Genomic DNA, 20,266 nt, shown 5'->3' with positions numbered 1-20,266 from the left:
TACCTAGTTTGACGATTCTGTCATAATCAGTGAAAACATTATTCATTTATACCGCTTTAAATGGCATTTGATAGATTATGTATTTCTATCAAGTCAACTGGAATTTGTACTCAAAACAAAGGTTGTAAAAGTATGCTAGACATTTATAGAATAAATCATATCTAGTTTGATGTTTCTGTGACAAACGGTAAATTAGTTATTGATTTATACCGCTTTAAATGGCATCATATAGATTTGATGTATTTCTATAAAAATCTAAACTGAAATCTTTCCTCAAAACAAAGGTTGTAAAAGTATGTTAGACATTTATAGAATAAATCATATCAAGTTTGATGATTCTGTGACAAACGGTGAATTAGTTATTGATTTTTACATTTTTAAATTGCTTTTGGCGAATGTCTGCTGAATGTCTGTTGAATGTCTGAATGTGTGAATATAAAACCATCTGTACCTCGGTCAGTTTGTCAGTGTCAAAGTAGCCTGCCATTTCAATCATTTGTGCGGTATAAAAACAAAAGTTTCTGCCCAAGTCTCCAGTCATGTAAAATGATGTAGAATTGCATGAAATGCATTTATAAAAGGCCAAAGTTTTACCCGACCATAGGCTACTAAAAATGTTTACAGCAGGATTGAAATGTAAAGGCTATGTTCCTGCTTGAGCGGATAATGCATTCACGTTAAAAGCTGCATGTTAGCGGAATCGGAAATCACCTTCACATTTCTTTCAAGGAATCTGTAATGCTTCATTTTGACAGATTGAATAGAGCCCTAGATGACACCAATCATGAATAAGTAGCCTAATGTCGTATGTCTTTGGATAAAAGCCATGGTAAAAGTTGACAGGAGATTGTGATGGGGCAGTTAACAATTCTCGTGGGCCGATACCTTAGAAAGAGTTGGTTGGATAGTGTCAGTCGTTGCTAGGAGTGGTGGTAGGAGTCAGGCGCAGAGAGCAGAGGTGAGGAACTGTGTGTTTATTCAATAAAAACACAACACGATCGACGCCAACACAACGGGCGTGAAAAATGCAAAGTGCCCAAACAACAGGTGCACAGCATGCATGAAAATAGAACAGTAGTAGATCGCCAGCACATCCAAATACAAAACACAACCTGACGCTAAATAATCCCGCACAACACTGGGCGGGCTAACCAGGCTTAAATAACCAAAATCAAAAGACAAATGAGGAACAGGTGCAACCAATAAGACAAACCAAACGAAAAGGAAAAAAGGATCAGCGGCGGCTAGTAGGTCGGTGACGACGACCGCCGAGCGCCGCCCGAGCAGGCAGGGGAGCCACCTTCGGTGGGATTCGTGACAGTACCCCCCTCCTGACGCGCGGCTCCCGCAGCGTGCCGCCACCGACCTCGAGGGCGACCCGGAGGACGAGGCGCAGGGCGATCCCCATGAAGGCGGTGGAACTCCCTCAGTAGTGGAGGGTCCAAAATGTCCCTCCTGGGTACCCAGCACCTCTCCTCCGCGCCGTACCCCTCCCAGTCGACGAGGTACTGTAGGCCCCGCCCCCGAAGTCTGGAGTCCAGAATGGCGCGTATTTTATACGCCGGGGACCCCCAATGTCCAGCGGGGGGGAGGAACCTCCGGCACCTCACCTTCCTGCATGGGACCAGCCACCACCGGCCTGAGGAGAGACACATGAAACGAGGGGTTAATACGGTAGTAAGATGGAAGTTGTAACCGGTAACACACCTCGTTTATCCTCCTCAGGACTTTAAACGGCCCTACACACTGCGGGCCTAGCTTCCGGCAGGGCAAGCGGAGGGGCAGGTTTCTAGCCGAGAGCCAGACTCGATCCCCTGGTGCAAACACAGGGGTCTCACTGCGGTGCTGGTCAGCGCTCTTCTTCTGCCGTCCACTCGCCTTTGTAAGTGCGTCTTTGACGGCTCTCCAGGTGTCCTTCGAGCGCTGCACCCAATCCTCCACCGCAGGAGCCTCGGTCTGGCTCTGGTGCCATGGAGCCAGGACCGGCTGGTAGCCCAACACGCACTGGAACGGTGACATGTTGGTTGATGAGTGCCGTAGAGAATTCTGGGCTATTTCTGCCCATGGCACGTATCTCGCCCATTCTCTGGGCCGGTCCTGGCAATACGTCCTTAGAAACCTACCCACCTCTTGGTTCACCCTCTCCACCTGCCCATTACTCTCGGGGTGGAAACCCGAGGTCAGGCTGACCGAGACCCCCAAACGTTCCATGAACGCCCTCCAAACTCTGGACGTGAACTGGGGACCCCGATCAGAAACGATGTCCTCGGGCACCCCATAGTGCCGGAAGACATGGGTAAACAGGGCCTCCGCAGTCTGCAGAGCCGTAGGGGAGACCGGGCAACGGGATGAGACGACAGGACTTCGAGAACCGATCCACAACGACCAGGATAGTGGTGTTCCCCTGTGATACGGGAAGGTCAGTGAGGAAGTCCACTGATAAGTGTGACCACGGCCGCTGTGGAACGGGAAGGGGGTGTAATTTCCCTCTAGGCAGGTGTCGAGGAGCCTTGCTCTGAGCGCACACCGAGCAGGAGGAAACATAAAACCGCACGTCCTTACCCAAGGTGGGCCACCAGTACTTCCCCCTCAGGTTCCGCACTGTCCTCTCGATCCCAGGGTGACCCGAAGAGGGGAGATTATGGGCCCATCGAATCAATCGATCACGGAGACCAAGCGGTACGTACTGAACCCCTGTCGGACACTGCGATGGTGCAGGTTCCGACCTTAACGCCCGCTCGATCTCCGCGTCCAACTCCCACACCACCGGAGCTACCAAACACGACGCCGGAAGAATGGGAGCCGGATCGATGGCCCTCTCCTCGGTGTCATATAGGCGGGACAGTGCGTCGGCCTTCGTGTTCAGTGAACCTGGCCGATAAGAGATGGTGAACCGGAAACGGGTAAAGAACATGGCCCACCTGGCCTGACGCGGATTCAGTCTCCTAGCTGCCCGGATGTACTCGAGATTACGGTGGTCAGTCCAGATGAGGAAAGGGTGCTTTGCCCCCTCAAGCCAATGTCTCCACACCTTCAGAGCCTTGACCACAGCTAACAACTCCCTGTCCCCCACATCATAGTTCTGCTCCGCCGGCCCTAGCTTCCTAGAGAAGAAAGCGCACGGGCGGAGTTTGGGTGGCGTGCACGAGCGCTGTGATAGCACGGCCCCCACCCCAGTCTCGGACGCGTCCACCTCCACTATGAATGCCAAAGAGGGATCCGGATGAGCCAGCACTGGAGCGACGGTAAACAGCTCCTTCAGGCGACTGAACGCTCTGTTCGCCTCTGCTGACCAGCGCAAGCGCGCCGGACCCCCTTCAGCAGTGAGGTAATGGGAGCAGCAACTTGACCAAAGCCCCGGATAAACCTCCGGTAGTAATTGGCAAACCCTAAAAACCGCTGCACCTCCTTTACCGTGGTCGGAGTCGGCCAATTACGCACGGCTTTACGCGGTCATCCTCCATCACCACCCCCGAGGTGGAAATGCGATACCCCAGGAAGGAAACGGCTCGTTTGAAAAACTCACATTTCTCAGCCTTGACGTACAGGTCATTCTCCAGCAGTCGCTCAAGCACCTTGCGCACCAGGGAGACATGCGCGGCGCGGGTGGCGGAATAAATCAAGATGTCGTCAATATACACCACCACCCCCTGTCCGTGCAGGTCCCTGAGAATCTCGTCAACAAAGGATTGAAAGACGGCTGGAGCATTCTTTAACCCGTACGGCATGACGAGGTACTCATAGTGGCCCGATGTGGTACTAAATGCGGTTTTCCACTCGTCTCCTCCCCGGATACGCACCAGATTGTACGCGCTCCTGAGGTCCAGTTTCGTGAAAAAAACGCGCCGTGAAATGATTCCACCGCCGTAGCGATGAGAGGTAGTGGGTAACTGAACCCTACTGTGATGGAATTTAGACCTCGATAATCAATGCACGGACGCAACCCTCCATCCTTTTTCTTCACGAAAAAGAAACTCGAGGAGACGGGTGACATGGAGGGCCGAATATACCCCTGTCTCAGAGATTCCGTGACATATGTCTCCATAGCCAACGTCTCCTCCTGTGACAATGGGTACACGTGACTCCTGGGAAGTGCAGCGTTTACCTGGAGATTTATCACGCAATCCCCTCGTTGATGAGGTGGTAATCGGGTCGCCCTCTTTTTACAGAAGGCGATAGCCAAATCGGCATATTCTGAGGGAATGCGCACAGTGGAAACCTGGTCTGGACTCTCCACCGTCGTCGCACCGATGGAAACTCCCTTACACCTGCCTGAGCACTCCTCTGACCACCCTCTGAGAGCCCCCTGTCTCCACGAAATATTGGGATTGTGATTGGCCAGCCAGGGAATCCCCAGCACCACCGGAAACGCAGGAGAATCAATGAGGAAGAGACTAATCCGTTCCCCATGATCCCCCTGCGTTACCATGTCCAGTGGCACCGTGGCCTCCCTGACCAGTCCTGACCCTAATGGTCTGCTATCTAAGGAGTGCACGGGGAAAGGTTGGTCCAATGACACCAGGGGAATCCCTAGCCTTAATGCGAGCCCACGATCCATAAAGTTTCCAGCTGCGCCTGAATCGACTAGCGCCTTATGCTGGAAAGAGGGAGAAAACAAGGGGAAAGTTACTAAAACGAACATGTGACCAACAGGGAGCTCTGGGTGAGGTTGGTGCTTACTCACCTGAGATGGACGAGGAGTGCTCCGCCTGCCATCCCGATTCCCAGAGGAGCTCCCCAGCACCTGTCGGTAGTGTGTCCTCTCCGACCACACTGGATACAAGGGGAGCCTCCTCCTCCGGTTCCCCTGGACGCGGCCCCCCCTAGCTCCATAGGAATGGGAGCTGGAGGACCTGGAGGTGGAACCAAAAGGGGCCCGTCTGGACGCCCGCGCGCAGCCAGCAGATTGTCAAGACGAATGGACATGTCGATTAGTTCGTCTAGCGACAGGGTAGTGTCCCGACAGGCTAGCTCACGGCGGACGTCCTCCCGGAGGCTACACCGATAGTGGTCCATCAGGGCCCTGTCGTTCCACCCCGCTCCAGCAGCCAAGGTCCGGAACTCCAGAGCAAAGTCCTGTGCGCTCCTCGTCTCCTGACGCAGGTGGAACAGCCTTTCACCCGCCGCCCGGCCTTCTGCTGGGTGGTCGAACACGGCCCGGAACCGGCGGGTGAACTCAGGGTAGTGATCCCTTGCCGAGTCTGGGCCGTACCACACTGCGTTGGCCCACTCCAGGGCACGTCCCGTTAAGCAGGAGACGAGGACGCTTACGCTCTCCTCTCCGGAGGGAGCTGGATGAACGGTAGCCAGGTACAAATCCAACTGTAGCAGGAACCCCTGGCACCCCGCCGCCGCTCCATCGTACTCCCTGGGGAGAGCCAGGCGTAGGGCTCCGGGTCCGGACGTCGGTGGAGGGGTAGATGGTGGAGGAGGAGTTGGTGCTGGGGATGCGGTAGGGAGGCCACTCCTCTCCCATCGGTCCATCCTCTCCATCATCTGCTCCATCGCTGAGCCGATTCGGTGGAGGATGGCGGTATGGTGAAGGACCCGTTCCTCCATCGATGGGAGAGGAGGGGAGGCTGCTCCTGCTGACTCCATAGCAAGTGCGGGATTCTGTCAGTTGTTGCTAGGAGTGGTGGTAGGAGTCAGGCGCAGAGAGCAGAGGTGAGGAACTGTGTGTTTATTCAATAAAAACACAACACGATCGACGCCAACACAACGGGTGTGAAAAATGCAAAGTGCCCAAACAACAGGTGCACAGCATGCATGAAAATAGAACAGTAGTAGATCGCCAGCACATCCAAATACAAAACACAACCTGACGCTAAATAATCCCGCACAACACTGGGCGGGCTAACCAGGCTTAAATAACCAAAATCAAAAGACAAATGAGGAACAGGTGCAACCAATAAGACAAACCAAACGAAAAGGAAAAAAGGATCAGCGGCGGCTAGTAGGTCGGTGACGACGACCGCCGAGCGCCACCCGAGCAGGCAGGGGAGCCACCTTCGGTGGGATTCGTGACAGATAGAGAGTCATTTCATGCTAATTTATTAAATTAAGCCCATATGTATATGCAAATGAGTTGTTATTTTCAAACGTTATTATTCAATCAATATAATAACAAAACATAGAAAAGAGAGTAGCCTACCAACCTCAGAGTCTCCAGTTTACAGTGGGGATTCCCCAGGGCAGTAGACAGCAGCTTTACGCCTGAATCCTTCAGGTCGTTGTTACTCAGGTCCAGCTCTCTCAGGTGTGAGGGGATGGTCTTAATGGCTGACGCCAGTGCTTCACAACTTGCGTTATTGAGATTACATTGATAGAGCCTAAATGAAACATTTCAAAGAAAAATATGAAGACAGATATTCTCCAGTCCCTGCCAGCCACCACCACGATTGAAAATGTTTTACTCAGCTACCTGTTTTGTTGGATTTGGCCCAAACCTTTTAGCCTGTGTCCCAGATCTGTTTTTGATCCATGCACAGTTTTCTCCTATATCAGCTGTTGAACTCTGTAGCTGTCTTAAAATCAACATTGGCCTCTTAATGACATCCCTCTTAATTATTTTCACCTTGCTCTAAGGAATATGTACTTAGTGTCTTGGAATTTGGTATAACTTTCCCTGATCACTGCTTGTCCACAACATCCATGGGATGTTTTAGAAATCCTCCATAAAATTTCTTTAACATTAAAAGTGTGGAGTTGAATGTGGAGATCAGTCAACATAAATCAGGCTATATCCATCAGGTAATACAAACCTGAGAACAAGAAACATACTGACCTCAATTTCTCCAGTTTACAGTGTGGACTTTTGAGTCCAGTGGAGAGAAGCTCCACTCTTGAATCGATCAGGTCACAGTGAACAATGTCCAGCTCTTTCAGATGAGAGGAATTTGAGCTGATAGCTGAGACTAGTACTTCACAGAAGTTGTCATGTAGTGTATTTCGATTCAGCCTGTACACAAGATGTATTTCATTTTATTAAAACATGCATTTTTTTTGTAATTCAAAGATATCAACATGCTAAATCAAATGCCTGCATTTATTTTGTAAATCAAACAACCCCTGACAAAGAAATGAATGACTTTGAATTCACAGTCCAAATGAATGTACTAACAGAAAAACTACTGACCTCAGTATCTCCAGTTTACAGTGTTGACTCCCTAGTCCAGTAGAGAGTACCTCAACTACAGAATCCTGCAGTGTGAAGTTACTCAAGCCCAGCTCTCTCAGGTTGCAGCTGAGAACTGTTTTCATAGACGAGACCAAATGATCACGTCTCTCGTTTGAGAGTCCATTCCCGCAGAGACTGCAATTGCAGATATAATGCATTTTAAGGCAGCTTGTTTCATCAACAGGCAGATTTTTTTTGTGAGACATGCTATTATAAATGTACGTGTAATTACATGTTACTTAACCTCTTGTGGACAGATGCACGTAACATAACTGGTATCGTAGCATCTGTCACCAGACTGATGCGACGACGAATGAGAAAGTTTGTTTCGGCGTGGCATTAGCACATGGTTTGCAGTAACATGTAATCTTGGACAACCAGAACTAAAATCTTGCATAATTGCAACAGATGCTCGATTAATGCCGCATTCACGTGCTAGTCAGAACAAGGAAACTATTACATTTCCGACTTGCTAACTAGTTGAACGCGGCATGCGTATAACTACAACCAGTTAGCAAGTCAAAGATTTCAGAGTTTCCTAGTTGCTACTAGCACGTGAACGCGGCATAAGTCAATTTGAGGCAAATGTTTGCCTAAATGGTCATTGTAGTGACAAAGAAAATATTAACACATACAAGAAAGAAAATGTTACCTCATCATTCAATGGCACTTGCTGACATACATTTTTTTTCTTCTATTTTAATCAATCAAATAAATAATCTCTTCAATTACCTCAGTGCTTCCAGTTTACAGTCTCGGCTAGACAGTCCAGTACAGAGCACATCCACTTCTGAATCCAGCCAGATTGAATCTATCAGGTGCAGTTCTCTCAATGGTGAGTTTGGTAACTGGAGAGCTGAGGCCAACGTTGCACAGTACCATCTATCCAGATAAACGCCTTCAAATCTGCAGAAACAGAGGAAAATGACATTTAGCCTACATTTGAGTCATTTAGCAGACTTACAAGAGCAATTAGGGTTAAGGGCCTTGCTTTTCACCTAGTCAACTCAGGGATTCGAACCAGCAACCTTGCAGTTCCTGGTCCATCGGTCTTAACTGCTAGACTACCTGCTGCCCTAATTATTCCTGTGAGGATTTGGATCTGCACAGTTCTCCATCATTTCTGTTTGCACACAAGCCCCGAGTTAAGCGCGCTTAAATGGAATGTTATTCCCTTTTTATGTGCTTTTCTCTGAGTATTTTTGACCTTGAATGCTATTCACCCACTATTCATTTGAGGTGGAGCTTGAATAAATGAAGGTGTGGTGGAGATGTGTTTACAAATATGCCGTATTCTGCCCTTAACTTAATTCCACCACCTTTACGCGTGAGGAAACCATGAATAAGGTCGAGCAAACCTGACGGTTCCAAGTGGAATTTTTGTATTTTATTTAACCTTTATTTAACTAGGCAAGTCAGTTAAGAACAAATTCTTATTTACAATGACGGCCTAGGAACAGTGGGTGAACTACCTTGTTCAGGGGCAGAACGACAGATTTTTACCCTATCAGCTCAGGGATTCGATCTAACAAACTTTCGGTTACTGGCCCAACGCTCTAACCACGAGGCTACCTGCCACCCCAAAAGTTCAATGTTTGAAAAAGCATCTACTTTCTTTTTTTCCGATAGAAATAAAAGCATTTTCCATGCACTGTAATTTATAAATTGACAAGTGCTAGGTAAATGAGTAATCCATTTGGAGAAGGGGATTGTAAATACACAGTAATTGTTTTAGATTTTTCTTTATTAACCCTGGAGAGTGCCAAACATTCAACTTGAGGCCCCCCAGAGTGCCAAACATTCAACTTGAGGCCCCCGGAGTGCCAAACATTCAACTTGAGGCCCCCCAGAGTGCCAAACATTCAACTTGAGGCCCCGGGAGTGCCAAACATTCAACTTGAGGCCCCCCAGAGTGCCAAACATTCAACTTGAGGCCCCCAGAGTGCCAAACATTCAGGCCAAAAAAGCATGACGCTAGAACGTCTATACCATTAAAGCTGGAGTCCGCTCTTGGTGAAACTGCCACGTGCTTTTGGGATATTACAACAACAAAGAAGTTACTTCAAACAACGAACACTGTTTTGTTCCCCCAACATCATTGCAGACGCGATAGAACACGCTGCCGGACCCTCCTCTCCTCCATTTCTTAAACAAAACAAAAACACTAATAAAGGTATTGGGGTGAACAGTGGCGCTGTGCGGATTCCAGCTTTAAAGGGGATATCCAGTAGAAATTGAGAGTTTTCAGTTGAGAAATTATATTCTAGGGTTGGAAATGATTTTTTTACTGTTAAAGTAGCAGCCATATCAGCCAGGGAAACTAATTGTTCTCACTTTATGATTGAACATTCAGATTTTTCTCCCTGACTGTGGCGCTATTTACCTAAATTATTAGGATTTTCTTGTGATCACAAAAACTACTTATTTTGCTCAAATAGAGATATCATTAAATTGTGTTTTCTTTGGAAAGATAGGCCTGGCTAAGAAAATAACATTCAGTTAAGTAGCCTTCCTCTCCTCTTATAGTTGGGCATGCGAGATCAAGTGGGCCTAGTATACTCTGGGGGCCCATGCGCCCGTCATCTCACACTGTGTCTGAATTTAAAAAAATAGTTAAACAAATAATTTTGACAGTAACCCTCCTTTTTAATTTCCACATGTAGCAAGCGTGGTGTCCAATCTACATGGGTGGTAGGTGAATCAGACAATATCGTTTTCATGCATCTAATTGTTGCCTGCCTCTGCTTCCTCAGTTAATTGGCTATCAAGTAAAAAAAAAAGTTAGTGAATCAGGTCGGACTCGGCTGGAGAGTGAGTGCGTTGTTCAAGATGGATAAACAAAAGGTAAGACCAAGTTGTGCACAAAAACGCAGCACAAAAGCTTTATCTGATCAAGGTCGTGCCATATTACCGAAGATAACCACATCATTGGGGGGGTCCCAAATGCCGACTTTATGGGGGTCCGGAGAAACTGAGCTACACCAGTGCATATGTTCCATACTAACAGCCATCCAAATACAGACTATGCTGATTTCTCAAAAGCATGCTTATTGCAGTTCGGGTCAAAGAGTTAATGGGTAATGAAAATAATAACAATTCAGTATATTCATTGTTATTTGGTATGTGTGAATTTTGACGATCTTTCTTACATTGCCTTTCTGCAGTTCCTCACAGCTGGAAGAAGTCTGAAAAACCCCTTTTGGGAGGTTTTATATTTCTTCAGGACAAACTCATCCAACACCTTCTCTGACATCAGAAGTACATAGGCCAGAACTGAGCAATGAGCGGGTGAGAGCTCTCTGTCTGCTTCCTTTTCTGACAGATATCTCTGAATGTCTTCATGTAGGGAATGGTCTTTAACTTCTTCAGTCAAAGAGAAGAGATTGAGGCACCTCTCAGGGGACACATCAATTAGATCCATCTCCTTAAGTATTATCTTCATTTCTTTAACAATCTCTGAACTGTTCTCTGTCTTTGGCAGCAGGCCTTGTAGGAGACACTGAACGGATTCCATAGACATTCCAAGAAGGAAGCGGAGGAACATGTCCATCTCTCCATTTTCTCTAGACACAGAATTGTACATGGTAATCTCCATCAACTCATCTAAGGGAAGGTCTACAGGCTCCTTCTCCAAGATAGCTTTGAGATATGGTTCTGAACCTTCCATCAGGAAAGACTTGAGGCTCGATGACGTCTTGAGGCTCTTGGTTGTGAAACAGTGGAAAACAAAGAGGGCAGCAACAAACTCCTGAATGGTCAGATGCATGAAGCAGTACACCTTCTTTTTGTACACCTTCTCTTCTTTAAAGATTTCTGTGCACAACGCAGAGTAGACTGCAACTTCACTGATGTCAATGCCATATTCATTCAGGTCTTCCTCATAGAACATGAGATTGCGTTTCTCCAGATGTTCAAACGCTAGCTTTCCCAGTTTCAGAAGGAAGTCTTTATTTGATTCCCAGATCTTCTGTTTATCTCTCTCATGCCCAGGATCCTTTTGTGCCAGCTGTATTTGAATAAGCAGAAAGTGAGTGTACATCTCAGTCAGAGTTGTAGGGATTTCTCCATTCACATTTTCTCTCAACAGTTCCTCAAGAACCTTAGCGGAAATCCAACAGAAGACTGGTATGTGGCACATGATTTTGAAGGTTCTTGATGTTGTAATGTGTGCAATGATTCTTCTGGCCACTTCCCCATTCTTGACCCTCTTCTTGAAGTACTCCTCTTTCTGTCGCTCATCGAACCCTCGTACTTCTGTCACCAGGTTGATGTATCTACGGGGAATCTGATTGGCTGCTGCAGGTCTAGAGGTTATCCAGATCAGAGCTTTGGGAAGCAGCTTCTCCTCAATGAGGTTTGTCACCAATACATCTACATTGTTACCTGTCTTTGTAACATCAGTCACCCTCTTGGTATTGAATTTTAGTGGATGTCGCTTTTCATCCAGACCATCAAAGATGAACAGAACTTTGCTCGTAGCATATATCTTTGCGTTTTCTATCTCTGTAAGTTCAGGGTGGAAGTCATTTATAAGTCCATGAAGACTTAACTCATCATCTTTGATTGAATGCAGCTCTCTGAAAGGGAGCACAAAGATGAAATCCAAATCCTGATTGGCCTTTCCTTCAGCCCAGTCAAGGACGAACTTCTGCACGGAGACTGTTTTTCCAATGCCAGCAATGCCCTTTGTCAGCACCGTTTTGATGGGTCTCTTCTCTTCTTTCTCTTGTCCAGCTAAGGGTTTGAATATGTCATTAGAGTTGATTGGAGTGTATGATGATGTTTCTCTCCTGGATGTATATTCAATCTGCCAAACCTCATGTTCTTTATTAACTCCTTCATTCTCTCCCAATGTGATATAGAGCTGTGTGTAGATGCTGTTCAGGGAAGTTTCTTCCTCTTCAGTGCCTTCAAACACAAAGTTAAACTTCTGCTTCAGACTGGCTTTATGTTCCTCTTTAACTCTCTGTATGAGTTCTGTAAGGACAGAGTCAGAATAAAACAGCTTAGTTAGAGCATAAGATGAAGTTTTATCCACCTTTCACTCATATGGATGAGACTGTCTACTCATACACCACTATAAGGTCTAGTGTGGTGCTGTGGGGTTTTCATGAGACTGTCTACTCATAAACCACTATAAGGTCTAGTGTGGTGCTGTGGGGTTTTCATGAGCCTGTCTACTAATAAACCACTATAAGGTCTAGTGTGGTGCTGTGGGGTTTTCATGAGACTGTCTACTAATAAACCACTATAAGGTCTAGTGTGGTGCTGTGGGGTTTTCATGAGACTGTCTACTAATAAACCACTATAAGGTCTAGTGTGGTGCTGTGGGGTTTTCATGAGACTGTCTACTAATAAACCACTATAAGGTCTAGTGTGGTGCTGTGGGGTTTTCATGAGACTGTCTACTAATAAACCACTATAAGGTCTATTGAGGTGCTGTGGGGTTTTCATAGTTTTTTTCTTAATTTGTCACTAGTCAACTAATTCTTCACCATTCCTCCTCCTACTCCTTTATCAGTAGTCATCTTCAACTCATTCCATTCCTCATCCTACTCCTTTATCAGTAGTCATCTTCAACTCATTTCATTCCTCCTCCTACTCCTTTATCAGTAGCCATCTTCAACTCATTCCATTCCTTATCCTACTCCTTTATCAGTAGTCATCTTCAACTCATTTCATTCCTCCTCCAACTCCTTTATCAGTAGTCATCTTCAACTCATTCCATTCCTCATCCTACTCATTTTGAGTCCACACTTACTTATACTGTATCTATGGTAACATCTCCGATGAATACCCTCTTCATAATGCATTATATGTGCATGCATATGCATAATACGCAATATAACCTATTAGCTCCTATGTCATGCATCATAATAATGCATATGTGCTTATAATTAATGATGTATTTTGTCTTCTTTGTCTTTATCTTCATATTGTGGTGGTAGTGGATGGCAGTGTGTGTTCCTCGACACGCTCTGGGTCTCTCTGCACACTGGGGACAGGTAGAATAGATCACCATGCAACTCACTGCGGAAAGAGAGAGAGGGATTAACCACAAAACTTTTATTTTAAACACACACACACACACTCCAAAGTAAAACGTTTGACACCTTACCTTTTTTGTGTGTCACTGCATTGTGCAACCTGGGAGGGGTCATCTAGAATTTGAAAAAAATGGAAAATATACGATATTCTCCTACAGTTCTGAAGGTGACTTGATTGAATACAGTATGAATTTAATGTCCCGGTGGATACTTTTTCCTCACAGCTATGTAAAGTAAGTGGAAGAGTTATGTTTTTACCGTTTTTCTGAATGATGTTCTGAGTGATGTTCTGAGTGATATTGATGCTACCTCCTACTTCATTATTGCTGATCACTGGGGCACATAGATTGCTTCTACCCTCAGCTGTGAGGGAAAACTGGGGATTGTATGCTGGGGAGAATGGGGATTGTAGGCTAGGAAAACTAAGAGAGACAAAGAGAGAAATAGAGGTAACACTGGCCCCTGTGTCCTCACCCTTGTACTACAACACAAGGCAAAACCGACAAACCATTTCAGGGAAATCGTTCTCACCTTTGTTGACAGGGCGTTTCTCCACCAATGAGACTGTTGCCCTCTGCTATCCTCCCTTCAGTGTCCCCCTTTTTTCTTCTCCAAGACAAACTTTTATTTTTGGAGAAAGCGGTTGTGTCCCCATCTTCTCTCCTCACTTTGGAGCAATTGCTCCCCATCTCTTTCTCTCAAGTCTCAATCTACGGAACATGAGTGAACTCATGAAAACCTATTGTTGTATTCTTCAGAACTCCTAATATCTAAAACAGCAAATGTGTACTAAACCATACCAAATTAAAGACAATAGCTGTTATCTAGAAAACAGTTACAAATATATTTTACTCTTATGCATTTCAAATCCATTCGAGTTTGATAAATTGTGGAGAACACTTAACCTTCTGTTCCACCATATCAGTAGCATCTGATTTAAAGGGGAATGGAAACAGTTTAGGAAGTAAATCTAAGCACTAAACATGTTCATTTAACTTAAAAACATCTCTATTTTTTGTATTTTGATCGCTGACAAGGTTTATTTCAGCTATGGTCAGCGCCATTTTAAATTGCCATAGCAAATTGTCTGTGGTATTGAGCTTTCGCGCAGAGTGAATCGAAGAGAGTGAGATTAGGTGTGGACAACGAAGATGGCAACAACAAGTAGTAATTCAAACATGAACTTCATAGCGCCAGACTGTATGAATTGGCTCCAGAAGAATCCCTTGGTAAACTACCATCGGCTGTCCAAGGAACAACAACTTTTGAAGAAGTGGCTCCATGTCCCGAAGAGGAAGGACATGCCAGCTTGAGCCAGTAGGATGTGCAGACAGCACTTCGCAGAGGCAGACTTCGCGATGAAGGGCACTTTTGATGCGGCAACCGGGAGTTTCCGAATGGAAAGGAGTCATAGGCCTATGTTGAAGCCCTCTGCTTGCGCCTCCATTTGACATTAAGAGGGTTATGGTGTAGGGGTTACCGACCAACCATCATCAACATCGCTGACTTTGGAGAGTCAAGCAAAAGCAACTGAACAGAGGTGGCGACACGAGTCAATGCAATGCCAGGAGCCTGAGGTAACGTTAACCGGTCATGAATGTTGTTGACTATGCTGACGTTAGACACCGGACAATTTTGTTGCAACTCTAGTTGAATGTAAGTCAATAATTGCGTCTGAAGTGTTTTGTGTAAAACCCCACTGCAAATAACGTTAGCAAGCAACTCAACTGCAACTAAAGTTGCAACAGTTTTTGTGTACCCGTGTTATTAGGTAACGTTAGTTAGCTAGCTTCCACCTCAGTTAAGTAACGTTACTATAATACATTTTTGTTGACAGATTTGTTTTTGTAATGTTTTGTTAGCTCCACCTCATTTAGCTAGACTGAAGTTGACATTGCTAATGTTTGCTGAAAAAAAATGTCCCTGTATTTGCTGTGTGTGTGTGTGTGGGTTGACAAAGCATACAAGACAGGTAGCTTGTTGATACCAACTGATATTAGGGTTCAGTGTTAACAAAACATTTGTTTGTTTACAGGATGACATCTTCATACCTGAAAATGTTTTCATCCTGGAGGAGACTGTGCAGGAGCCATGTTATTTCTAAGGCTATTGTTTATTTCAAGTATATGCAGTGATTCTTGAATATAACTATAACCTAATAGATGCCTTAATTGTTTTCTACCAACAGGAAAGACTGGTTAGTACAGCATGCTGTCGTGTCTTTGGCTATGCCGGATTAAGTGATATGACATGCTAATTTATAAAATGATTTCTCTGTAATTAATATTACCTGATTAAGCTAATCATGTAAATGTAATTAACTAGAAAGTCGGGGCACCACGGAAGAACGTTTATAGAGCCGTTATCTTCCGAATAAACTCTTAAAATACTTTGTAATATTTTACATCGATAGCAGTCAATATTAACCCTTGTTTTATTTTCAGTCTCATAATGAAAGTTGTAAGTTCTTGGCTATCTTCATGAACCCTGGCTAACAAGTTGAATCAGCAATACAAAATTGGGTTTAATTATTTATTTACTAAATACCTAACTAATCACACAGAATTACAAATACACAGAATACAATGATGTCATACAGAAAACGTCCCGGTAGACGGAACAGATATGACGGCTGGTTACACAAAGGAAAGGGGGTTGGGCTTAAATGAAAGAGCGGGAAGATTTAGGAACAGAGAAACAGCAGCTATGCTATCGTAAATACATTATCTTATGCATTCTAAATGACCGCCCATTTGGAAAAGGAAAATGCAATAAATATTTACTCTGAGCTGCGCTTCAGTAGATTGGTCGTAGATTCTGGCCGGGTTGGCCAACAGATCTCCCTGTTTTCGGAAGAATGTCAATGGTGGTCGATTGGATACGTGGTGGTATCTTCGTCTGGTTGTTAGACTGGATCCGTCGTCCGTCCTTTCCTAGCCCACGTTACAGCGGCCGCTGCTAACTCAACGGCTAGGAAGTAGCACTTCTGTAGTGAATAAGCTCAAAGTTCATACCAGTTCATACCATAGCTCACGCCGAGGTTGGCTTAGTTCTGTCCTTGACATGTGTGTCCTTCTAACGTAGAGGCTGCAGACCTCCCGTACTGGAACCACATGGTTATCTTTTCGTCAAAGGATTATATAGTGGAGAGGGGGAGGGAGGTGTTTCATCGTTTATAACCCCTGTCTCTTCACAGGGTTGGGCCACTGATCGAGCAGGGCACTTTCCTTATGAAAACCCAAATCTCTCATTCGGAAGCTAAAATTACATTTCATCTCCTAACAAACATTTTCAATATCAAACATTTCAATTGCATAACAATTCCATGTGACTCTGATAACTAGAGGGTGGATACTTTCCCAGGTACAGTTTATGTCGTCCTGTCATCAGTCATAAGGTCTCAGATGACAACCGAACTGACATACATACTCATTACGTTCCCAAGCATATTTCCAACTGGTTTTATTAACAAAATATGTTGTACCTTTCCCCATTTGTTTGATGTTCCCAGACTCTCTATATTTAACAGGACAGCAGTCCTTCAGTAGGGTCAGTAAGAAAGGTATTTATGGGGGGGGGGGTCATAAACCTTACCCACAGGCCAACGTCATGACAATGCCAAACTGACCCCTGGGTGCCAGAGTGTTCCTGTGCTGCAGTGGAGAAGAGGTCCACTGGGACTAGAGGTCGACCGATTATTATTTTTCAACGCCGATGCCGATTATTGGAGGACCAAAAAAGCTGATACCGATTAATCAGCCGATTTTATTTATTTATTTGTAATAATGACAATTACAACAATACTGAATGAACACTTATTTTAACTTAATATAATACATAAATACTATCAATTTAGCCTCAAATAAATAATGAAACATGTTCAATTTGGTTTAAATAATGCAAAAACAAAGTGTTGGAGAAGAAAGTAAAAGTGCAATATGTGCCATGTAAAAAAGTTTAAGTTCCTTGCTCAGAACATGAGAACATACGAAAGCTGGCGGTTCCTTTTAACACGAGTCTTCAATATTCCCAGGTAAGAAGTTTTAGGTTGTAGTTATTATAGGAATTCTAGGACTATTTCTCTCTATACGATTTGTATTTCATATACCTTTGACTATTGGATGTTCTTATAGGCACTTTAGTATTGCCAGTGTAACAGTATAGCTTCCGTCCCTCTCCTCGCTCCTACCTGGGCTTGAACCAGGAACACATCGACAACAGCCACCCTCAAAGCAGCGTTACCCATGTAGAGCAAGGGGAACAACCACTCCAAGTCTCAGAGCGAGTGACGTTTGAAACACTAACTAGCTAACTAGCTAGCCATTTCACATCGGTTACACCAGCCTAATCTCGGGGGTTGATAGGCTTAAAGTCATAAACAGCGCAATGCTTGAAGAATTGCGGAGAGCTGCTGGCAAAACGCACGAAGGTGCTGTTTGAATGAATGCTTACAAGCCTGCTGCTGCCTACCATCGCTCAGTCAGGCTGCTCTATCAAATATCAAATCATAGACTTAATTATAACATAATAACACACAGAAATACGAGCCTTTGGTCATTAATATGGTCGAATCCGGAAACTATCATTTCGAAACCATTCCGTATTTTATCTAACGGGTGGCATCCCTAAGTCTAAATATTCCTGTTACATTGCACAACCTTCAATGTTATGTCATAATTATGTACAATTCTTGCAAATTAATTACGGCCTTTGTTAGGAATAAATGGACTTCACACAGTTCGCAATGAGCCAGGCAGCCCAAACCGCTGTATATATTGTTAGGGTTTGACCAAGTATTTGTTTGCATAACCTATATAATATAACAAAGAAGCTATGCTACAATATTAAGTTTATACTCTATATGATGAGAGCATACTGCTGTGTGAGAGGAAGGGGCTCATGGGATGGTGAGTCATATGGAAAGAATGCAGATGCTGTAAATCAGGGATGTGGAAGAGCTTGTTAAAAGATAAGGGCAGGATACGGGTGAAATGTATATGCGGAGGGGTGTCGGGGTTTTAGAGAACTGTGCATTGTGCAGTCACAAGATAAATCGACTGCCAAAGATAATAACTATGCTTGGCAACAAAGATGCGTCTAGAGGCTGGGACCAGCCTGCACGCCAACGATAGGCTGGAGTAAGTCTAAACCACACCCAAGCCTCTACTATGACAGGCCCTCAGGGAGAGGGAACTACGTCTGTCAAGAAGTATTTAACCTCTTGGGGCTAGGTGGGACGCTAGCGTGCCACCTGTGGTGCACTCCATCAACAGCAGGTGCATTTCAAGAGCGGCAAATTTGAATCCAAATAAATGTCAAAATTCAAATTTTTCAAAAATACAACTATGTTACACCATTTGAAAGATAAACATCTCCTTAATCTAACCACGTTTTACGATTTCAAAAAGGTTTTACGGCGAAAGCATAAATTTAGAGTATGTTAGGACAGTACATTTACAAGAGTTGTGTGTAATGTTTTGTCAAGTCAAAGACAGGGTCACCAAAACCATAAAACCAGCTAAAATGATACACTAACCTTTTACAATCTCCATCAGATGACACTCCTAGGACATTATGTTAGACAATGCATGCATTTTTAGTTCTATCAAGTTCATATTTATATACAAAAACAGCGTTTTACTATGGCATTGATGTTGAGGAAATCGTTTCCTCCAATAACCGGCAGTCAAGTCAGCGTCACAAATTAAATAATTAAAATTAGAAAACATTGGTAAAATATTATATTGTCATTTAAAGAATTATAGATTTACATCTTTTGAACGCAATCAACTTGCCAGATTTAAAAATAACCTTACTGGGAAATCACACTTTGCAATAATCTGAGCACTGTGCCCAGAAAAATACGCGTTGCGATACAGACTAGACGTCATGTTGGGGAGATCTAAAATCGAAAATACTATGTAAATAATCCATTACCTTTGATTCTCTTCATCAGATGTCACTTCCAGGTATCACAGGTCCATAACGAATGTAGTTTTGTTCAAAAAAGCTCATCATTTATGTCCAAAAATCTCCGTCTCGTTAGCACATGATGTAAGCCAGCCGGACTTCTCGTCATGAACGAGGGGAAAAAATATATTTCCGTTCGTTCAAACATGTCAAACGTTGTATAGCATAAATCATTAGGGCCTTTTTTAACCAGAACATGAATAATATTCAAGGTGGACGAATGCATAGCCTTTTATAACGTATTGGAACGAGGGTACCCAACATGAAGTAGCGCGCCAGGTGTCTAATGGGACATCACCGTTCCATGGCTCTTGTTCGGTCAGATCTCCCTCCAGAAGACTCAAAACACTTTGTAAAGGCTGGTGACATCTAGTGGAAGCAATAGGAAGTGCCAAAATATTCCTAAACCCCTGTGTTTTTCAATGGGATAGGTTTAAAATCAATACAACACATCAGGTATCCACTTCCTGTCAGAAAATGTCTCAGGGTTTTGCCTGCCAAATGAGTTCTGTTATACTCACAGACACCATTCAAACAGTTTTGGAAACTTTAGAGTGTTTTCTATCCATATATAATAAGTATATGCATATTCTAGTTACTGGGTAGGATTAGTAACCAGATTAAATCGGGTACATTTTTTTATCCAGACGTGCAAATGCTGCCCCCTAGACCCAACAGGTTAAGGAAGAACTTATGATGTCATTTCAGTTCTCTGTCTGCCCTGCGTGGTGTTACTGTGAGCCCGTATATACGAACAACATATTTACCATTCAAGTGTTTGCATTAATTAAAGTACAAAGAAATCAGAAGTTACTCTGTGTTAACTGTTTTATTCCAATACCAGATTGAATTGACGCGACCCAACAATTGGTGACCCCGACGTGATTCTGGTACTGGAACTTCGCTGAGTATTGATCAGCCGATTGGACATCGCTGTCGTGGGACGGTGTGTTTCACAAAGAGTCCGGACAACTAAAAACAGGTAAGCAGACACCTATTGTTATAATAACTAAAGATCTGCATATTGGCTATATCCAAATTAATTTTGTGAAGCACCTGTTTGATGTAAGTT

The 20,266-nt window shown here is 44.4% G+C and overlaps 1 protein-coding gene across 4 annotated transcripts in view; it reads right to left on the bottom strand.

Annotated features, from left to right (window-relative positions):
• Positions 1–20,266, bottom strand: part of LOC106606377 (NACHT, LRR and PYD domains-containing protein 12) — a 38,755-nt gene that overhangs the window by 9,787 nt on the left and 8,702 nt on the right. For 3 of the 4 annotated variants that reach the window (XM_014202529.2, XM_045719769.1, XM_045719767.1), the window contains 8 exons: positions 13,756–13,934; positions 13,483–13,646; positions 13,297–13,338; positions 10,327–12,154; positions 7,910–8,083; positions 7,136–7,312; positions 6,785–6,958; positions 6,156–6,329 (listed from right to left, as the gene is read on the bottom strand). In XM_014202529.2, coding sequence (XP_014058004.2) covers positions 6,156–6,329; positions 6,785–6,958; positions 7,136–7,312; positions 7,910–8,083; positions 10,327–12,154; positions 13,297–13,338; positions 13,483–13,646; positions 13,756–13,913 — 2,891 coding nt within the window. In that variant the 5' untranslated portion in view covers positions 13,914–13,934. Of the gene's footprint in view, positions 1–6,155; positions 6,330–6,784; positions 6,959–7,135; positions 7,313–7,909; positions 8,084–10,326; positions 12,155–13,296; positions 13,339–13,482; positions 13,647–13,755; positions 15,537–20,266 lie in introns of those variants that run through there. The other variant, XM_045719768.1, reaches the window with a different exon arrangement.

The sequence above is a fragment of the Salmo salar genome, chromosome ssa06 (genome assembly GCF_905237065.1).
Source record: "Salmo salar chromosome ssa06, Ssal_v3.1, whole genome shotgun sequence".
NCBI lineage: Eukaryota > Metazoa > Chordata > Actinopteri > Salmoniformes > Salmonidae > Salmo > Salmo salar.
Note: the sequence above shows the minus strand (reverse complement) of the source record. Positions and strands in the feature narration are given on the sequence as shown.